This window comes from Caloenas nicobarica, chromosome 7 (genome assembly GCF_036013445.1).
Source record: "Caloenas nicobarica isolate bCalNic1 chromosome 7, bCalNic1.hap1, whole genome shotgun sequence".
Classification (NCBI taxonomy): domain Eukaryota; kingdom Metazoa; phylum Chordata; class Aves; order Columbiformes; family Columbidae; genus Caloenas; species Caloenas nicobarica.
This window is the reverse complement of record NC_088251.1, coordinates 18,994,706-19,015,613: the sequence shown is the minus strand read 5'-3', so window position 1 is coordinate 19,015,613 and position 20,908 is coordinate 18,994,706. Positions and strand designations below refer to the sequence as shown.

The following is a 20,908-nucleotide window of genomic DNA, read 5'->3' as shown; positions in this document are numbered from 1 at the left end:
ACTTAAACTGTACTGCCTGTGCTTTATCAAAAAAGGTAACAGTATTCAAACAAGTCACAGTTGCTGTCTTGTCTAACATTTTGTTCCAGTTAATGTGTCTGCAGTTATGCCTAAATTCAAAATAGTGTCTTTATCATAAAGTACCAGGCAAATTTGCACAACTTTGCACATCAAGTGGGTGCAGAAGTAGCCTTTAGGTCCCTTTTTTATTCACACAGGAAGAAGAGGTCACTGTGTAAGATGAGCTTCCAGAGGGAATGGAAAATGGTCATGGTTCTTCTTCAAAATCTGGCTTGCTTTTGAAGTAGAAACAACCTGGGGCAGTTCAGTACATAGCCTTTGTCAGCCACCCAGCATAGCACTATTCAAACCAAAAGATCTTATCAGATCCTATGACATCTGGGTCTGTAGAATCTGCTACTATTAACTTATATGCAGATTTTGTTATTTGCTGGCAAGTTTGCAGGTGTGAATTGATGTAGGCTATTAAGAAGTTGCAAATGCATTTTGTTGCAACGCAAATTTATACAGATACACATACTGGAGTTCTGGAAAAACAATTGAGTTACAGGCTACAGTTCCTTAATGAGTAATTAAGGTAGTTAAAAGTTTAGCTACATATCTGGTTTCTCCTTTTGGGACAGAATACGTTTCTTCAGAAGGGGAGCCTAATCTGATGGGGATGTAGTCCTTACAGTCTTCCACTCAGGGATTTACATGTCAACTCCAGCAACTTTGTGGTATTTTCAGAAGGCCCAGCTGAAATTTGAACTGTCGCAGTTTGCCCTTTTGAAGGTGGTGAATACAAGATATCCCATTCTCTTGAGCAAAAGTTGTTCATCTCCTCTCTCAGAAGTAACCTGTTTTGGGACAGAAACACTAATGGCAACCCTAGAGGTATGAGTTCTTGGTAACTGAGGACACAGAGTCAGAACAAGACCAGCTACATACAGTATTAATAGCAGCTTTTTTCCTGGGATAATCAGACAATCCCCACAATGCTACTACAGACCTTACAAGCACATGGCCACCCTATTTTAAGGCCTAAGCTCTTCTAAAGTGCATTTCTATCCTCTCGCTGTACTTCACTGCATTTGACTTTTGATTGAAAAGCCACACATTGCACCTTCCCAGAATAAGATGACAATAGAGAGGCAATCTCACAAGCCATACAGTGCTTGTGAGGGGTACCAAGCCAGATGAGATTTACTGGAAGGTAGTTTTATAACTGAAGTGTTTCATTGAAAGGTAATTATCCTGTGAGATAAGGCAGGATCTCTGTGCACTGAAGTCTAAGGCAGAATTACATTTACTTCAAGAAGTCCCAGCATTTTATGCCACACATTTGATTTTTGTTATGTCTTTTATTTTTTCCTTCAGTGATTTCATCAAAATCTTCTGATGATCCCACTTTCAAGAAAAACCATGAAGCCTGGAAGTTTTTTGAAGGTAAAAATACATCATCTAACTGCTACTCGTTGCATAGAAGATGTACTGTAGCACTGAACTGAAGTAACAACTAAAGTGCTCCAGTCATGTCCAGTTTTACTAGTTCCTGTGCAAACTCATGTCTTGTCCATAGAGTACAAGGGCTACTGAAGAAAAGATCCACTTTCAGGTTCCCATATATTTGTTATGGCCAATGGGAAAATAACCTTTGCTTGGCTAATCATGCAATGCAAATAACCCCCTTATCCAGGAAGGTGCTGACTGTATCTGAAGAGATACCAAGCACTCTGCACTCCAAGTAGCCTTAGAAATTGCTCACCAGACATGTTCTGTACTGCAAGAGCAGCCTAAAGATCCCTTGAGTTTCAAGGCAAGCAGCATCTTCTATGTGGGTTAGTGAACCAACTGTACTAGGAGGCTGAAATCCAGAATTTGCAGGCAGCTGGGATTCCTTCCTCCTGCCCCAATCCAAAGCATCAGCGAAGCACCAGCACGGCATTTACAGCCACCCTTCTGCGCTGCATGCCAGGCAGGAGTGCTCCCTCACAGGCTCGCCTTGATTCTGTGGGGAGACTTACTGTTTAAACCACAATTTACAAACTATATTGTTGTACTGTGTAAGGGAAACAAACCACAGAACTGCAGGTCAAGGGGTCTAGTTCCAGCAACGCTATTTTCTACAAAAACACTTGACCTCTAAGGCTTAGTTTCCTCTCTGTGAAGCCGGAAAGAAATCAGTATACCTCCCTAAGGACACTTCAAGATATTAATGGGTAGAGCATCCTTAAAGCATCCTATTTAAAGTTCTAGTAAAGGCAGAAATAAGTCATTAAGTTTTCTTCTCCTTCTGAACAAAATAGTCCATCTTGATCTGCCATGGTACAGCTCCTGTCAGCTGCAGTGGGAATGTGTTACAGCACCTGAATAAAAGCTGTAAATGGAGACAGACAGTAGATTGAGAAATAATAAAAGAAATGTACAAAAATTTCAAGATAGTGCTACCACCAGAAGCAGCAATCAGAATTTCTTCTTCCTCAGCTACTCAGTATTCCCTCCCCCACCACTTTTTTTTTTAAAACAAACAAACAAAACCCCAAAAAACCCACAGTACATCCGTTTGAATTGGAAAACAATCCAACTGAAGTCCTTTTTGGGTTTGGTGGTCCCACCAAAAAAAAGGAAAAAAGAAAAGAGAAAAAACCTCAAACCAGCCATCTCCTCCTCCCATGAAAGGAAGGCCCCTTGACTACATCTATTTGCATTTATGAAGACTTCAGCCAGTTTTAAAACTGAGCAGGATACTGTATGGAAGTTTCAAGAGGGTTAAATTACTTCCAAACTGTTACCCTAAGTCTTTTGGGCCAGATTCTGCGTAGATCTTGTAGACATATCTTTCTTCTATCCTGTAAGCACTAAACAAACAGCTGCAACACTGACCATCATCTGTGCTTGGCTTTCAGATCTGTACATGTATGCAGTCTTTGTGTGTTCAATAGGAATCACCAGTGTCCTCCTTTTTACACTTGTCATTCTCTGCCAGTCACTCCTGAACAAAAGGAGATCCACAGGTGAGTGAAATGTTATTCTTGCTGACTGCAAGGCCCTTACCAAAGAAGGAGAGTTCAGAAAAATGCAGGGAATATAAATATCTCAGTGCCTTGACTTTAATAAAAACAAAAGAAAATATTGGTAGAAAAGACCATCAAAACTAGAACAAGGGCACTTTGCTCCCTTTGAATAGCTATTTAATTTTAAATTTGCTTTGGACTTCTCAAAATTTTTCAGCTTTGCATAAACAGAAATTGAAGGTTGTTAGAACTTCTTTCAAAGAAAACAAAGCACTGTATCATTAAATTGTATTCTGATCAGATCTAGCTAACATTTTGAATGAGTGACATTTCTACAGAAAAGTTCAGGGGGGTTTCAAAGCAGTCATCTTCTGATCAGTTTTCTTTTGCCTTACTGACTAGCTGTCAATTTCTTGGGAAAATGAGGTGTTATTAGCACTCTCTCCTTTGTAGCATTCTTTGAAACTAAAGCACCATTTTGTCATTCAGATGTGCATTTTCCTAGTAATCTTTCAGGAACAAGGATTACGGTTTAGTTCTTCTCTTCCTCAGGGAGAGTTTCTCAGAGAGGCTAAACCTGCACAAAAGCAGACCTATTTAATCTTTGATTAAGTGCTATTCAGATCCTTGGAGTAGCCAGCGAGGCTTTACTTTCATGTCTGTTTAAGAGTAGTTTATTTGGAGACCTCACACAAGTGTGAGGATGAGATACCAGTGTGCTTAGCAGTCACCAAGTTAGAGGAGAGTGTAAGGGCCACCTCTGAACAGAAGCTTTCAAAAAAAGTTAGGTTAGTAATTTGTCCTGTTAATGACAGGAGAGAAACGTGATTTTGCTGCCTCTTCAGGGCTACACACATACCATGAAGGAATGGGTGACTCAGATACACAAGGGAGAAGACATGTAAGCCAAAAATATATGTATACAGAAGTCCTTGCCTGACCACAAACACATTTCAGGCTGTGGCTCCACCTTCCAACAGCATTCTCAGTAAAGTAACTCTGATTCTGAGACGAACAACTCTGCTTGCCAAGAGGAAGACACAAGATCAACGTTATTCTTCCTACCCTGTTAAATGATGACAAATGTTTTGTGCCAAAGCAGTACCCACACTTAAGTATGTTGGTCCTGGTGAGTCACCCTGAAGCCACAAGCACTAGACACATCTAGGTATCCTGGTTTTTCTTGAGCAGACATTGGGCTAGATTTCGCTTTTCTTTTTGTCAATTTATGCTGGTATAAGCATGCCGGCAGCTTGGAGAAAAGGTCTTGTTACATTGAACCGACACCAGTTAAATATAGAAATAATAGAGAATACAATATAGAATAAGCATATACAACAGAGAAAAAGTAATTACCTCTGAGTTGCTAAATCCTTTCCTCACTACCATAATATCTGAATAATTACAGGTTTCAGGAAATTTTTATGCAGTAAACACTAGCAGCATTAAACTTATGGATTCATGGAAATATAACAGAGTAAAGCTTTGCATATAGGCACTCAGTGTACAAGGGTAAGATTTTCAGGCAAGTCTTTTAGTGAGGGCCACGTGATCAGAGTATTTTCCAGAGCCACATTAATTGTCTCAGCATCCAGTCAAGCATCAGGAAATTAAAAATTCTCTACCAGCCCCATATTGGTTTTTCTCCCCACAGTCTCTGGGCCATGGCAGCAGGCTCACATCTGAACCTCTGCCCAGGAGAGTGGCAGTTCCCTGGAAGGTGGTGTTTCCACTCAGTCATATGGCCATAAAGCACAAAGAGCCCCCTCCTCCTCCAACACTCCTCTATCCCCTCTAGAGGCACCTTTCAGGGGCTAGGGTCTGACCACAAGATACCCACTCTGTCGCCCAACAGCACTGCTCTCTCAGACTGTTAGAATAAAGCATTGCTCTTCAAAAATCATTCTTACCTCCTCTCCCTCCTTGGCACTCTGTACCTCCATCCTGGGATGGACTAGGCAGATGCTAGTATTCCATGAAAAGCACTTGCAGTGAGATCATGAAGTCCATCCTTCCTTGAAGACAGGAGTAAAGACAGGGACAGCAAAACAATCGTCCCTCTGCATAACCAGAAGCTTCCAGGCAGACTCCAGGCACAGCATCCTTGACTTTCAGTGAGGTGGTCACCACATCTTCTTCAGAGGTCCCTCAAGTGAACCCTGGCTCTGCTCTTCCCCTTAAAACCAAGTCAGTGGCCCAGAACAACCAAAACTATCACCTCACCTTGCTGGGAAAATTTCCATCAGGGCTTGTCCCTAAATCTCTCCAGTCACCCTACTACAGGAACACCAACAACTTCCTGCACTCTCCCACAACTCCAGCTTCCTCCTCCAGTTCTTCAGCCTTATCACCACAAGTAGGATCATCTGATCCGATCTACCCTTTCCCACCCCACCCAGCAACAACCCAACCCCACCCAAGGAGTGGAGGCAGACACCCAAGTAAGTGTGTGAAGAGGAAGGGGAAAACTCTTCCTGGCCCTGTACAAGAACAGCCCAGCCTGGGACAAATTGCAGCTCATACTTGAATGAAAAATTGGGATTTTCTGTAGATGAAGGTGGGGATGATCCCTCTGGGGTGTTTGCCTGTGAAATCTGAGCAGATCCTGGTTCAACTCAGGGCTCTGACATGAGAAGGGTAATACTGAACCCAATTCCTCACCAAAGAAGCTCCCTCGGTTTGATTTGATTGGCACTGCAGCTGGGGCTGGCCCATAGCACAGGGCAGCTATGGGATGCTGTGGGAAGCAGCAATGGTTGAAACTGGCAAATCCTCTGTGGTTTTGGTAGAAGTCTATGTCCCTTTGTTGCAGGAGTGGTTGCTCTTCCCAGTCCCTGGTTCGAAAGCTTAGTAACTGTAGGGCAAACCAAAATAATACACACCTAGAGATGCTCGAAAGCATGTCAACTATGTACATGAGCATCCCCTTACTCCTGAAGGGTCAGGCCCACTGTTATGTACATCAAAAAAAAAGGCCAGACAGGCAGATGGAATCACTGCCTTGGCTGGCTTAGACATAGAATCATAGAACGTCCTGAGTTGGAATGGACCCACAAGGATCATCGAGTCCAACTCCTGTCCCTGCATATGACAACCCCACAGATCACACCATGTGTCTGAGGGTGTTGTCCAATCTCTTATTGAAAACTGTCAGGCTTGGGGCTGTGACACCTCCCTGGGGAGCCTGTTCCAGTGCTCCACCACCCTCTGAGTCAGGAACCTTTTCCTAATGTCCAACCTAAACCTCCTCTGGCACATCTTTCCTGCCATTCCCTTGGGTTCTGTCATTGGTCGCCAAAGAGAAGAGGTCGGCGCCTGCCCTTCCTCCTCCCCTTGTGAGGAAGCCGTAGACCACAAGCTGTAGACTGCCTGAGGCCTCAGTCTAGCTTACTTTAGGAACAGCAGTGGATCCTGTGGGTGAATGGTTTATTTCAGGCTTCTGGAAATAAATAGACGCACCACGAGGGAAATAAAAGTCTTCAAAGTAAAATTACTGGCCTGCTGTGTTTTTCCTTAGCAAGCTGTCTTTTGGCTGGGCTGACCACTGGAATGTGTGTTGCCCAGCACTTCCACAGCAGATTTTTGGTGTTGTTTGATACATTCCCCTCTCCCAAGCCTAGCTATGTCTTTGAGTCAGACTACATTTTAATGCACAGTATAATGTACGGTGATGATTAGCAGCTCTCCTGGTGTAACAATCTGGCAACTCCACAGTCTCAGCAGCACAGGTCTATCTGCAGTATCCATCTGTAACTCATAAACTGTGTTGGTATGAAGCCACCTTTTTTTTTTTTTTCTTTAACAGTGAAGCACTACCTGGTGAAATGCCCCCAGAACAGGTAGGAGATTACATTTCTCTTTACTATAACCCAAGGTACCAATTCTGTCTTTGTTTTGCTATTTATGCTGAAGAAGATGAGTAATGTTTTCCAAAATACCTACAGGAGGATAAAGAATCCTTGATCCATGAGTCATGAATGTGCCTGCAAGCCAACATCTGCTGTGCATGATACGGGAGGTCTACCTGGGCTATCTAGCTATAGGTCCTGCAGGTGCTTCAGTGACAAGCGTCTCCTTGAGGCTCTGAATTCCTCTCTGGAGAAGCCTGCTTTCATCCTGTGTGGCTTTCTAGGTTTTCCCAACGCTTCACCAGATGGTAATTACTTAAACTATCCATGTACACAAGCCACGTTACCCAATGATTCTCGCACCCAGGAACAGAGAATGAGGCTCAAAAGCAGATTTTCTAGGCCCATAGTCTATTCCCAGCTGAAGACTCCAAGTGATGGGAAAAATTCTACTTCTGCTGCAGTCATTAATCACTGTCCATTGAATACCACTGGCTGCCAAAAGTTTTTGATTGTGGGGTGTGATAAAACTGATTTCCATCCCATGATCTTCCTGAGATATAAATTGTGCTGGAACTTCAGTAAAAAAAAAATGGTGACAGAAGTATTTTACAAACAAAAAATATTAAAGAGGGATGCCTTATAACAACACGCAAGAACAGCTGTTTGCCAGTTTTCAGTGACAGAAAACATGTGTTTCTAGCCTTGTAGTTTAAATCCAGTACCATTTGGTATCACAGATACTATTTCTCTTAGTATCGTTTTAGATACTATGAGATTCAATGCCAAGTATAGTATATCTCAGATCTTCAACTAGTGTAATTTTTAGTGCATTCTCATGGGATTATCACTGTGTTCAATCTAACCAGCACTCAGATGTAAGTGAAGTCACAACAAAGCAACAGAGTTCAGGAGAGGTCAGTACAAACTGAAATTTTCATGTTATTCATGGAAAGATCTTTGTTCTGTGACCCTGACCAGCTATTGCACCACACTAAAAACTTACAGAGACAGCTCAGCAGTTTTCATTTTTCCATGGATGTTTTCTCTTTCCCCTTTTTTATTAGCTGCTGGGACAAAGTTGGAAGTACAAAAACAAAAACAAACAAACAAAAAAAGAAGTGGGAGGGGCAGGAAATGAAAGTAGATTGGGTACATTGGTAGAGAACACAATAAGAGGAGAAAAATGAGACCTGATTGAAAACACGGCTGAAAAAATGGAGCAGGGCAGTCAGATAAAAAGACTCATAACACACAATATGCCTTTCTGGGCATACATGCTGTAGTAGTGACACTACTACAAACACTAAACTTAGGAGGCTGAATAGCAGGGAGAAAAAAAGCCAACATGATTTCTTCACTGTAAAACAGTATCTCTGGAAGTGAAAGAAATACATGACTATATGGATAAAAATGAAGTTTCTTGTATTTCAGAATGGCAAGATATGCTAATGAAAGCCCTGATCCCACGAATGCATGTCTAAAGTGCATTGACTTCAGGGCTTTAAAATTTAACAGCTGTGAAAGTGTTACCAGTATTATAATTTTCGCTGTGTTTCACACTTGGTACCATTTATTTTCCACCCACTGCTGAAAACACAAACCATTAATTCCTTTGAAATCTCTTCTCTTCACCTTTGCATTCCTTGTATTCCAACTTAATTCAACACATTTAGACCCAAAACCCAATGTCTAAATTTCCATTAGGCCAAACTAAAGAACTAATTTGCATGAGATTCTTGCCAGTCAAAATGACTACACTCTGCAAAACTCAGGCTTGATTAGAGAGGCTCATCTTCAACTCCCTTAGTGATATTTCAAACTCAGAGCAGAATCCAGTTTCAAAAATTACATTAATAGTCCAGTCTCTAAGAAACGTCTGTACTCCCACTGCAGTAATACCTAAGCATCTTAAAATTTTTCATGTTTTGGCATCATAATGGTGTTTTTACTTAATTGGAATCTGAAACACAAAGGGCTAAGTGATTTACCCCAGGTCTCACAAAATGGCCTTGGTAGAAAATTAAATCCAGGTTTTCTGAGTAGAACAAAGCAAATGTTTGGGTTTTGGTTTGCTACTCGACCAATAAAGCATTAAGGAAAAACTGAGTTAACCAAAACCCAGTTCTTTCCCACATTTTAAAAATAAATACCTAAATAAAAAGTACAGTTATTCTGGGTTTTACAAACCACCTAATTCCATTTTCTGGGGTTTTCTTTTCTTTAAATATCCTCCTTCTTATTATCCTCCTTCTTATTAGCTCATCTTGTCTGTTTTCAAATCCAGAAACCCCCAGGAGGTGTAGCTTTGAAAACAGGAATAATTTTTTTCTGTCTTTTATTTGTTTGTTTTGGCCTGAACTCTCCAGTCCGTCGGTGACTGCTTTTCTGGAGACAAATAATTTGAGGTGAAAAAAGTGTTCACCTCAGAAAGCTGTCCATCTCACACTTTGGTTCCATGGTGCAGATCTAATGGTATAGGAGCAAATTCTGCCAGGCTGAGTCGGAGTCAAAAGTACCCAGGCCTCCCCTGGCACCTTCTCACCCAGATCCACTGTTCAGAAAACATCAAAGCAGCTCTCGGTTCACTCGGCTGAATTTTTTGTCATCTCCCTGCAGACAAGATGGAATAGCTGACCTATACAACCACAGTAAATGTCCCACATCCTTGACTCTAATAAGGACAGTAAAGCCCAAAATTGCAGCAGTTTGCCAGATCTTGGGACAGTATGTTCCAGAAATACCAGCCACGACCTCCAGGGAAACTGCTGTCCTGGTGCCATGACTGTTAAACACCTTCCACAGGTTTTAGCCTCAAACTCCTGTCTTTTTCTTGCTCTCTAAAAACTCATCAGATCCTTCAAGAAATGTACAATGTGACACTGTTGAAATGGAAGCCCGGAGGCTGGAGGAGGGGCTGGAGTGAGATAAAAAACTAACTTTCCTTTTAGACATTGAACAAGACAAGCTCACAAAGAGACAGTGTTTGGGAGCCAAGGAGTCCTTTCTGAGCCTCCTTGTTTGGTTTGAGGAGCTCAGTTCTAAGGCAGCAAGTACAGTTATTGTATCTCTCAGAATTAGTTAACCCGTGTGGCCTTGGCATTTAAAAGAAAATTGTAAGCTACAAATACGTTTCTCTGTAGCTTCATTTTTTTCAGTGGCAAAGCAGGAATAATAACTAATGCAATTAATTGACACTAAGCCTTTTCATATATTGTGCTTAAAGTAGCTGTATCAGAATGATAGTATTTTCAAGCTATACATCTGCCTTAATGACCCTGGAATATTAAAATGAAACACATTAAATATTCATTCTCGTCCTCTTTTTGGTACTCTTTGCTCTTTGCAGTTTGATGTGTTTGGGCAATGGAGCTAGGCAGGACAGTTTTAAACAATTTAATGTTTTGATTTTTATGTAGAAACAAATGGTTATTGTGGGGTAGGTTCACAATAGTGCAGGCATATAATTTTAATAGAAACCTCAGTTTACACAATTGATGTGATTTATTTATAAATCTTGCAAATATTTTACTTTTCAAACACTTTAAAAGAAGTTTGGCAGCAAACATACATTTTGGACTGAGTACATGGAACAGAACTCAGGAAAATCAGCAAACCAGAGTTTTTTTGTAATCTCCGCAAGTGTAAATCCATAGTGATTTTACCAATGGTAGTGACGTTTATTTGGATTAACAACTATGTAAAATTATAATGTCTGTTATTTTGTTATTCTTGTGTAGGCAATAGCTGAGACATCATAACTTTCATTAGGACTTTGGCCCACCTTGAGTATTTTATTTGATTAATATAAAGAGAATGTTTCATTATGCAAAAGAACCTGGAGAGGAACAACAACTTGGGACAGTCCAAACACAGAAGCCCTTTAGGACAGGAGTCTGTTTATAATCACAGAATGTTAGGTATTGGAAGGGACCTCAAAAGATCATCTAGTCCAATCCCCCTGCCAGAGCAGGAACACCCAGATTAGGCTACACAGGAAGGCGTCCAGGCGGGTTTTGAATGTCTCCAGAGAAGGAGACTCCACAACCTCCCTGGACAGCCTGTTCCAGTGTCTGTCACCCTCACTTTCTTCTCAAATTTAAGTGGAACCTCTTGTGTTCCAGTTTGAACCCATTACCCCTTGTCTTACCATTGGTTGTCACCGAGAAGAGCCTGGCTCCATCCTCGTGACACCCACCCTTTATATATTTATAAACATTAATGAGGTCACCCCTCAGTCTCCTCTTCTCCAAGCTAAAGAGCCCCAGCTCCCTCAGCCTTTCCTCATAAGGCAGATGCTCCACTCCCTTAATCATTGTTGCCCTGCGCTGGACTCTCTCCAGCAGTTCCCCGTCCTTCTTGAATTGAGGGGCCCAGAACTGGAGAAAATATTCCAGATGTGGTCTCACCAGGGCAGAGTAGAGGAGAAGGAGAACCTCTCTCTAACTTGTACTCTTCCCTCATACCTACTAGAGCTTTTTCAGCATGGATCTACTGGACAATGCAAAGTGCTCAAGAGTTTGGGGCACTGTTTCTCCATTTTATGTGCACTGAGCACACCAGCCTCCTTTAAAAAGCTGTTTTTTTCAAGTGTGTGTTTGTGAACTGTCTGAAGGCATGCTACATGTCCTCCTGGCCATGCAGTCAGTCTTAGCCCAGAAACTGCATTGAAGATTTTGCTTTGCCAAATGCTTCATGAGTGAGCTTATGCAAATCACCTAACCCATCTGTGCCTCTTGCCCTCAAGGACAGAAGGGTACAAGCTCATCCTGGGTGCAGCAGTGGGGTCATACATGTTTTTAAGGAACAGCTGCTATGAAATGAGTGTTTTTTAGACCTGTCACTTTGCATTTTCTGTGCCAGGACAGATCAGAGCATTTCCAACCCCTGTAAGAGGTTTTTCATTATATTCCCAGGTCAAAATCTAAGTTTTTGAGCAGGGACTCTCACAAATGCAAGGTGATGTGTTTGCATGAACTCACTGGCACGAACTATCTTTCCCCCCATTACCTTCACTTTTTCCTCACCTATGGACCTCTGCTTTGCAGCTCTGGGGAGACAGTTACCAGCGTGACAAGCATGTCCCCTCTACAGCCCAAGAAGGTAAAGAAAAAGAAAGTGGAGCAACCACCAGCCATCCCAGCAAAAGGTATGAAAACAGAGGTGCAGAGGTATTTCAAATCCTGAGCACAACCACAGAGAGACAGCAGAGCAAGGGATCTCAGGACTCCTGCACTCCTCCACTGACTCTGCCTGGGAGGTGACCTGTGCTCGCACCCATCGGTGGAGGCAGAAATGGCCCACACCTTCTGCTGGGACCAGGCTCTCACCTCCCTGCAGCTTTAGCTATTGAAAAGCTACTCACCAAGTCCAGGCAAGAGGTCTCAGCTCCCACTAATCAGAGGAGAGAGAGGAACCTCTGAAGCAATATTCACCCTGCTCAAACAGAAGGTTAAAGTCAGGAAAGATGAAACTTCATGTTGGGGACAGACGGATGGAAGCCACCACATTGCACTCTTAAAATTGCAGGTGCACTTGAGAAGTCGAACAAGCTGAGCAGATAAAGATCAGCCTCTGGGGAGCCTCATTTTTGAAGAGGATTTGCTATTGCTTCCAGGGTCAAGCATGCAAACTCTTGGGCATACTTTCTAAATGCTACTGCTAGTGCTGAGCCACTGGGAGAGAGGAGGGAAAGGACTGGGAAGTTTACTGTGTGTTAGATGACAAGATCTAAAGATGTGTATTTGCCCTGGCTTCTGCACACTAACAGCATGTTTTGCATATCAGATTCTTTAATCTTATGAATTTTTCTAATTCATAAGCCTTATGTTTCATTGTAAAACATATTACCTGAAATGCAGTTAAAGTCTGGTTTGAGCACATGTATTTGCTCCTAATCTGCTATTAATATATCATTTATAAATTGCTAATAAGTATACTAAAAATGCCAGTGAATTATGATAATATGAAATGATCCCTTAATATTTATTTCCATAGCTCCAATAGCCAATAATTTTCCTAAGCCCAAGCTCTTGAAACCTCAAAGAAAATTGATCCTGGTAAGTAATTTTTTATGACATTATTTTCTCTATATTCTTCTCTCTCAATACAATTGCTGTAATGTTGCCAGAACTCTAGGTTCAGAAACCATAAATTGCCTTAAAGATCATACAAGTCCTTTTTTTCTAAGTAATACTTTTTCAAGTGATGAATTGTCTTGGCTCTTTTCATTTTGAGCATTAGGTTACACTGGATTAAGTTTTCCAGCTTTCTAGTGGTCATCATGTCTACAAATTTAGCCTGTTCTTAAATGAAACCAGCTATTGATTCTCACATGCTTCTGGCAGCTGATGCTTTGGAAAAAATGCCAGTTACAGAATCACAACCGCAGTGGTCACACTGCTTTTGAGACTTTTCAAGTCAGAAACAGGGAACCAGTTTCTGCCCTACAGTGATGTAAGTTGGGAATAACTGAAGTTGCAGGAATGAGATGTGTGTAGACAGGTCATACTAAGGAAAAGGAAAACTCATATGGCAATTTCTGTTGGATATGAGTTCCTGTATGAAAAAAACCCTGTGGATATTCTCCAGACAAATCAAATAGATGGAGAGATGTTTCTCTGCTTTAATAACAAAGCCATACCAGGACAAGACATCCAGGCATAATGAAGTTTTATACCAACTATTTTCAGCTGCCTATATAAAAAGGATGGTCTGTTAGGCTCCCTATATATTCAATAGAAAGAGAGATGAGTTAGAATAGGAACTTAATGCTCCCGCTAGTTCAGACTAGATGCTTTGAATTGCCTTTTGGGAATCCTTTCTCCCTTCTCTGGTAATAGAGAGATCCCAGGGTGACTAACTCCCTAACTTAGGTGAAGGTGAGTGCCCAAAATTGGGCTATGTGACTAACCCAACCCCCTCTGTGATGGCTTCACTTTCAGGTAAGGAATAGAACTGGGAACCTTCCCACCAATTGTCAGTATATATTCCATGCCCTTTTAAGTATGGTCAGAGTACAACTAAGGATACCTGAACATAATGCCAGGTGACTTCAGAATAGCTCAGCTTTAGCTTAGGCCAACTACTCCTACATTTATACAGTCCTAAAATTACATTTGTCCCTTTGGAGGCAACCACGAGGCTGATGTGGCCCCCTGTGAAAATGAGTTTGACACCCCTGTCTTAGGCAACACTGCTGCGTGGGTATGGAGCTCACCACTCTTCTCCTCGTCCTGCAGGGATTGCACCTTGGCCAGCGTCTGCTCATCCAGGCCAGATTTCAGTAGAGGAGGAGGTGGAGTTTTAAAAGTCTGTGAAGCAAATCTCATATCTATGTAGGTAATTGTGTCCAGCCAAAGCTAAAATGAGAGGACAAAAAGAGATGAGACCACTCAGCATCAGGGGATGACAGTCACTCTTTGCTGCACACACTGAACTACTCACTGTGCCCAGTCATGTAGCTACATCAGAAATAGTCTTCAGCCCTCCAAGGAAAAGCTCTCATCAGTTAAACCACTCACATGCTTCCTGCAGGTCAATAAAGCACATCAACACATGCTGAACTTGAAGTAAATCTGTTTCCAGATGCTTCTTCTTTCTGGAATAAATCCAAGGATATAGGCCACAAATAGCTGTTGTCTCTTCCCTTCCTGCTACACAAACCCAGTCAAGGTTTAAATCCTTTGGAAGTGAACAGGAATAAAGCCTTTCCAAACAATGAAATCAGCTTTGTCTTCCCTAGCGTGACAGAGGATCTGCACACTGTGTGCATCCAGCAGACTCAGCTTTAATGCCTCGCTGTCAGACTCGAGTCTGGCTCTGCTCTTCTGCCTTTCATATTTCACCTCGGAGTGCACCTGGAAAGACAGTGCAGCCTGCAGAAAACACACAATCTATGGATGTGAATTAGTTTTAAGTCAAAAAGTAATCCAACAAATATTATCCAAACAATTTGCAATACCCAAACTCACCTAGCACTACTTTAAAGGGCAAAGTAAACTAAAGCTAAGTTGGTCTATAAGCCATATTCAGAAGCTGGGCAAGACACCCCCTAGAGCTGTTTCTCATTTCTGCTCCTTTTGCCTCCCTTTACAACACAGTTGGTTAAACTCCTCTACGTTTTAGTATTCTCAGAAAAAAATCTTTTTTTTTCTGCTTTTAAATTATTTTCAGTGAGGAAATTAAAGTAATTGAAGTAAAAGAAGTTTCAACAAAGATACAAAATGGTAATATTTACAGAGAAAAAGGCATCCAATTCATCTAAATGAAACATTTCATTGATTTTCAGCGTACTTGCTGCCCCATTTTTTCAATTGTCAAAAATTTCTCAGATTTTAACTTTTCAGCCTGCTTCGGGGCAGAAAAATACTACTGTCATCTTGCCAAATCTCTGCAGGATAAAAAAATTTTTTCTTTCCAGCTGTAATTATAGCACAGCTGGTGTCTGCACTGGGTCTTTTTTCACTAATGGCACATAGTTACTAGGTAATTGTCACCACAAAGACAGACTCAGACTTCTTCTGCAGCTTCTCTGTGCAACCCAAGGAAGGTACTATACCGGGGCACCAAGAGAATATTATAGAAAACCTAAGCAAACAAGCTACAGTATAAGAAAACATTACAAAACAATTCCAGTGTTTTGGGAAATTTTTTGTAATATCCTAAATACCAGCAAAATTATTTCCAGAGGACATGTGTTTCTGGTTTCTTGAAAGATGTTTATAATAAGCTAGAAAATTTCTTTTGTTAACATGCTAGAGTGGGTTGCAGTATAATTTTACAAGAATACAATAACCTGGATAAAATATGGACATAATCTCGATGAAAATTAAAAAAAAAAAAAAAAGAGAAAGCCTAATATCATGTTCAATTGCACAGCCTCGAGTAAAGCCTTTAAAAAACTCTGCTTAAGTCATATTGCTTTTGCTTTAGCCAGAATAACAATTCTATGCTCCCCTTGTTGCAAAAATATTCCCCGTCAGTGTCATTCTCTATTAGCATCAATGAGAAATGTGTACAGATCAAAGGAAATAGAGATACTGAAATGCAAAAAGGGATGTTTTTTATAGCATGTAAGAAGCGCAGAGAGTCATTAGGAAGAAGAAAATTCCGGGGGCCCACAAATTCTGCTCTCTAAGGGCTGTTCTGCTACAGCCTTAAGTACTTAGGCCTTTGAGTTGGTAGATATAAATCTTACACTTCCTCAACCAAATTTTCTGGTAAGCCTTCGATTGCCTCCTAGAGATTAGTTGTCATAGCCCAAGAGTGTCAGTTATAGAACATCATCTAAATGAAAAGGTTTCGATGTCTTTTCATGAAGGTTTGCACCGCCAAGCTTATGAGCTCCTGTGTGATTCACTGGAGCAAATGGAAAGGACGTGACTTCAGGCTAAACCAAATTCTGCAGTTTTTACTTACGCAAAATTTTTGTTGACTTCATGGTTTACACACTAAATTTTAAAGGGAGGAATACCTGCACGGATAAGACAGGAATCTTCTTCATTCTGCTGCTGATTTATGTGGCTTCTACTAACATAAGTAATCAGGTAGATACATCCTATATTACAAATTATTCCCTTGGTCTTAGTTCTTCAAACACATTGTACATGTACAGCATGCCATACATAAGAGTTGGCTTCTGCCATTCCTACACTGTCTAACTGCCTGTCTGGAGTGTATCTGGCTTCTCTTGTTACCCACCTCAGGACACATATTGGTCCTGTGTGACTTCTGAAGCAGAGTGACCATAGCTGAGCTATTTAAGAGAAGCATCCTTCTACCTACAGCTCATACAGCATAGACAGCATCGTTTATGCCAGCATGGATTTGATCACCAGTGACTCAGCACCATATGATCACTGAGATTTTCTTTAGATAATGATGATGTAAAAGCTACTTGAGAAACAGGCAGGGCTTATGGTTACCCAAGACTGAGGGAAATTTCTGGAAGTCATTTTGTTAACTTTGAGTGAAAGCACTTGTTCTGCTTGCCTTCCTTTTTCAGGCACCACTTACATACTTTATGCTGAGATTTGCAAAGCCAGCTCAGACATCTATATTCCCAGTTTTTGCAGATGTAACAGAAATGAGTAGGTCAAGCTTACTCTGGTGCTTTGAAAATACCATCCTTACTTATAGGCTGACAATGTGCAGGTCAGGACAGTCCCTGAACATGTCTGAAACTCCAGAATTCACAAGCATTCAAAGGACAGCTTCCCTGCTCCTGCTGTGTCTAGAAGGCAGAAGGGTGTTGTTTGGAGCAGAAACTTGACATGGGTTTGACACGTGTGGAACTGGGAAAGCTGTGACTTGGTCTCATCATCTGCATGTACTCTGCAAAGTCAGGCTTTAAGTATTATATATTTAGCTGTTTTCTACATTGATGTATACTCTTGAATCAAACAATGAAGGCAAACACTCATAAAGTTGCCTGGAAACTTGAGTTTCCTTCACCTGAAAAATCCTTTTGACTTTTAGGTTTCAAGAGTGCATTTCCCATTGTACAACAAAAAAACCAGACCCACAGTATATCTGAACCAGTGACCTTGGCGTCCTTTTACAAAAGGGTCTAGATGTGCAAGTGGATTATCTGCAGTCTAATTACCACATCAGAGCTGTGAAATATAAGGAACTGGTTTTGGTTTTTTTTTGCTGGGGAATTTGTGTATTCTAAGTGATGCTCCAGCCTGCTATCTTGGAGCTTCAGCCTCACAGCAACTTGGGACCAAATTTACACATTGCAAGATTGTACTCAATGGACAGATTTTTTTCCATGTCTTCTTTTTCATCTTACAATTAAACACTGTATCATTCAAACCAGTCTTATACCATACACATCAAGCTAGCTATAATCGAGAGGTAGGTTAGTCAGGTTTTTGCGCAGCTATTAGGATTCCTCATTAGTCTTAACCCGTTTGGTACCGTCAGCCCTTTCCTTGAGAAAGAAAAAGGAAGTGAAATACATCTGTTCAGTAATTTGTGGATTCTGTATGTAGGAACAATCAAGTCTTCCTTTCTCTTGGATGATTTTAAATGAAAAGCTATGCCACCCTCTGTTAGAAGAGTTGTTTCCTCCACAACATGTAACAATGGGTGATGATTTAAGTTCCCAATTTCTTAAGTGATCATTGATCTCCACAGACTTCAAGTAACATTGTTCGTATGATAAACAAAGAAATGGTGAACAATTTTTTTTTTTTTCAGTCTCTGCTTAGGATGTGAGATTTTTATAGGAACATGAATATAATTTACACATTCAGGTTGACACTTGGAACACAACATATTCAAAACTGCTGAGTTATGCCTGCTTTCCCATTCAGATCACAGATTGTTATCTCTACCCCCAAGAAGAAACAGTTTGTATAAATACATAAAATCTCCTGCTGGAATTGTGCCAAGACCTGTGTGTTTACAAAATCCCACCATAGATGATTTTTATGTGACGACACTTTTGGAGTAATCAAAGGGTCACCAGAAAACTGAAAACCTTTAATTACCTCCTTACGCCTTTTTGAAGGATAAGAAATCAGCTGTATTTCCAGTAATGTTTGATTTGGATCTAGGAATATCTCTGCAACTGTAAAAGCAATAAAGCATTAGCAAAGGTGAGGATGCTCTTCCCCAAAAGCTGTTAAAACAGGCTGGACAGACCTCTGCCAGATATTTTTAATTTCATTAGGAAGATGAACTAGTTCAGCCCTTGAAGTAACTACCTGCCCTACATTTGTGGGATTCTGTTTCTTTATAATAAAATCATTCAATAGGACTTAGTAAATCATCTTTGTCCCTGAGTTAGTTGTCATAACTTCTGTGGGATTCAATAGCAAAATTTAGATGCAATGCTGGAAGAGGCTTCACAAATTATAGATATTTTTCCCAGGGAGACTCGGAAGGATTTTTTACTCTAGGGATGAATAAATAGGCACCTTAGTGGAAAGAACCTGTCCTTTTTAATTGATAGTGCCACTAAAAGTCATACTTCCTACCGTCCATATTTTCCAATGTTGTATTTCTCAGCATTGGCACTGAGAAGACAATGGCTCCCTTGATATTTCAGTACTCTTACTGGCCAGCAGTTGCATTTCTAGGGGATAACTAATTTTGCAGACCTAGCTTCAGTTTTTCATGAAGGTCTGCAGAAGTAATTTTTGAAGTTCCTCTTTTCCAGGGGAATCTCTGGCTTTCTTCCTGCATTCAAGACACTGACATTGGTAAACACCCAAAGCTCTAAAGAGAAAAAAACATTTTCCTGACTCCTGAGTTAAGTTACTACCTTGATGAGGGAGCCATCCCACTGAAGTCCATAGAGTTTGAGCATAAGTGTTATCTATGGCCCTGAGGAACACTACTGATTTCAGCACAAGAAAGACCATACACTCCGGAGAGAGCAGTTTTCTAGTGTATATTAGAAAAATATGGCTGTGCTACCATGTGCTGTCTCTCCCAGTCCTGGTAGCCTAGACAAGGGAGTTCCAGCCTGTCCGCCAAATGTGCTGAATCTTCGCTTCAGCACACTCTTGCCTTCACCTCCGTAGCTGGCCCTCCAGTGATGGCCAAGCTGGCAGCCATACTCCATCCTCTCCCAGAGCTTCAAAAAAGAGATGCTTACGAAAAGGAAATAAGCAGAGGAGAAGATGGGCTAGCCCCTTTTCCTTAGGTTGCACACAGTATGCAGTTTCTTGTCTTCTGGGCATTCATGCAGAAAGAAGCAACAATCTGTCCCTGTGGCCAAAGCCCATCCAATTGGCCTGGAGAGCCCTTTATAGACACTTTCTGAGTGTGCTCAGGCAGTGACACAGGATGCTCCTGAGCTGTGCCATCTGGACAGTATCCACATTTTTCTTGTGGAGCTCTTTACAGAGCATGAATACGAAACAGGATGTTTCTCAAACATGAAAGGGAAAAGGCCAAAAAGCCAAGTTTGTCCTTTGCAAGAGAAAGGAAGAGTAGTTCCAGCATGTGCTTGCTAGGAAAGGGCTACATCATGGCATGGGGGCAGGGCTGCTTGCTTTGTGCTGTGGAGTATCCTGAAGAGAAGTGCAATTCCTAGAGACTGGATCAAACTTCACCACCACCTCTTGACTCTGTTACCTTTCCCATTTGCATTTCCTACAGCATCTCCCTGGCACCACAACCTGCACCAAATGGCACAGTGTGGCCAGTCCAGAGGTGGCAATTTGCCATGTACTGGCAATCAGACCAGTAAATTTATGCATAATTGACAAGGTTTTATTCTTGCTGACCTAGTCCATTCACCCACGAGCACAGGGCATGCCAGTGAGGGTGGGGTTTCATTTTCAAGAGTTGCCGCAGGAAATCTGAGCTACTAAAAATATTATGAAGCTCTGACCTAGAACTTGGGACATATGCTTATTAAATCCAGAAAACTCAGAGGCAGAAATTCAGTTCTGTCTATAAACATAATTTTCTTGCCCTAGTTGCATGTTAATGTAATTCTGCATCATATCCCAAACAAAAATTCCATCACATGCTATCATATAGATGCTGAATTCCAAATGCAAATGTCTGCAGCAATAGTCACTAAAATACTTAGGACTGATGTGAACTTGGAAGTGAACCCTTTTCTGCTTATTTTTGATGGTAAATTAGAATCTGGGGATTTTCTTTTAAATAAGAAATTCACATTCATTTTGTCATCTTCATGACAACTGGTGCTGTCATGGAACAGTGAGACTGCAGCAATCCATGAGTGCAAGCTGGCATTAGTTGTTTTTCCAGTCAAGTCAAATTTCTGAGGTTATTATTTGCTTGTTTGCTTCATACCTAATTGCAAATTTGGATAAACATGGTCTTAGTTAAAACTTTAAGAACTTTCAGTCTGACAGAGCTCACAATAGACACCCTTTACGCTGCCACGAAACAAAATTGACATTCTTGGTAATGACGACATAAAAGTCAGAATAATTTTCATTAAAAGCCCAACCCTACTAGGTAATTTCTAGTACATTTACATCCTGGATAAACCAAATAAAAATAAAACTATGCATATATATACTTTAGTTTCTTTTAAATATTCAAATG

At 41.1% G+C, this 20,908-nt stretch overlaps 1 protein-coding gene across 1 annotated transcript in view; it reads left to right on the top strand.

Annotated features, from left to right (window-relative positions):
* VSTM4 (V-set and transmembrane domain containing 4) overlaps positions 1 to 20,908 on the top strand; it is a 37,353-nt gene that overhangs the window by 10,249 nt on the left and 6,196 nt on the right. Inside the window, exons 3-7 of the mRNA XM_065638993.1 lie at positions 1,381 to 1,449; positions 2,910 to 3,017; positions 6,823 to 6,856; positions 11,914 to 12,014; positions 12,863 to 12,924. Coding sequence (XP_065495065.1) covers positions 1,381 to 1,449; positions 2,910 to 3,017; positions 6,823 to 6,856; positions 11,914 to 12,014; positions 12,863 to 12,924 — 374 coding nt within the window. The remainder of the gene's footprint in view (positions 1 to 1,380; positions 1,450 to 2,909; positions 3,018 to 6,822; positions 6,857 to 11,913; positions 12,015 to 12,862; positions 12,925 to 20,908) is intronic.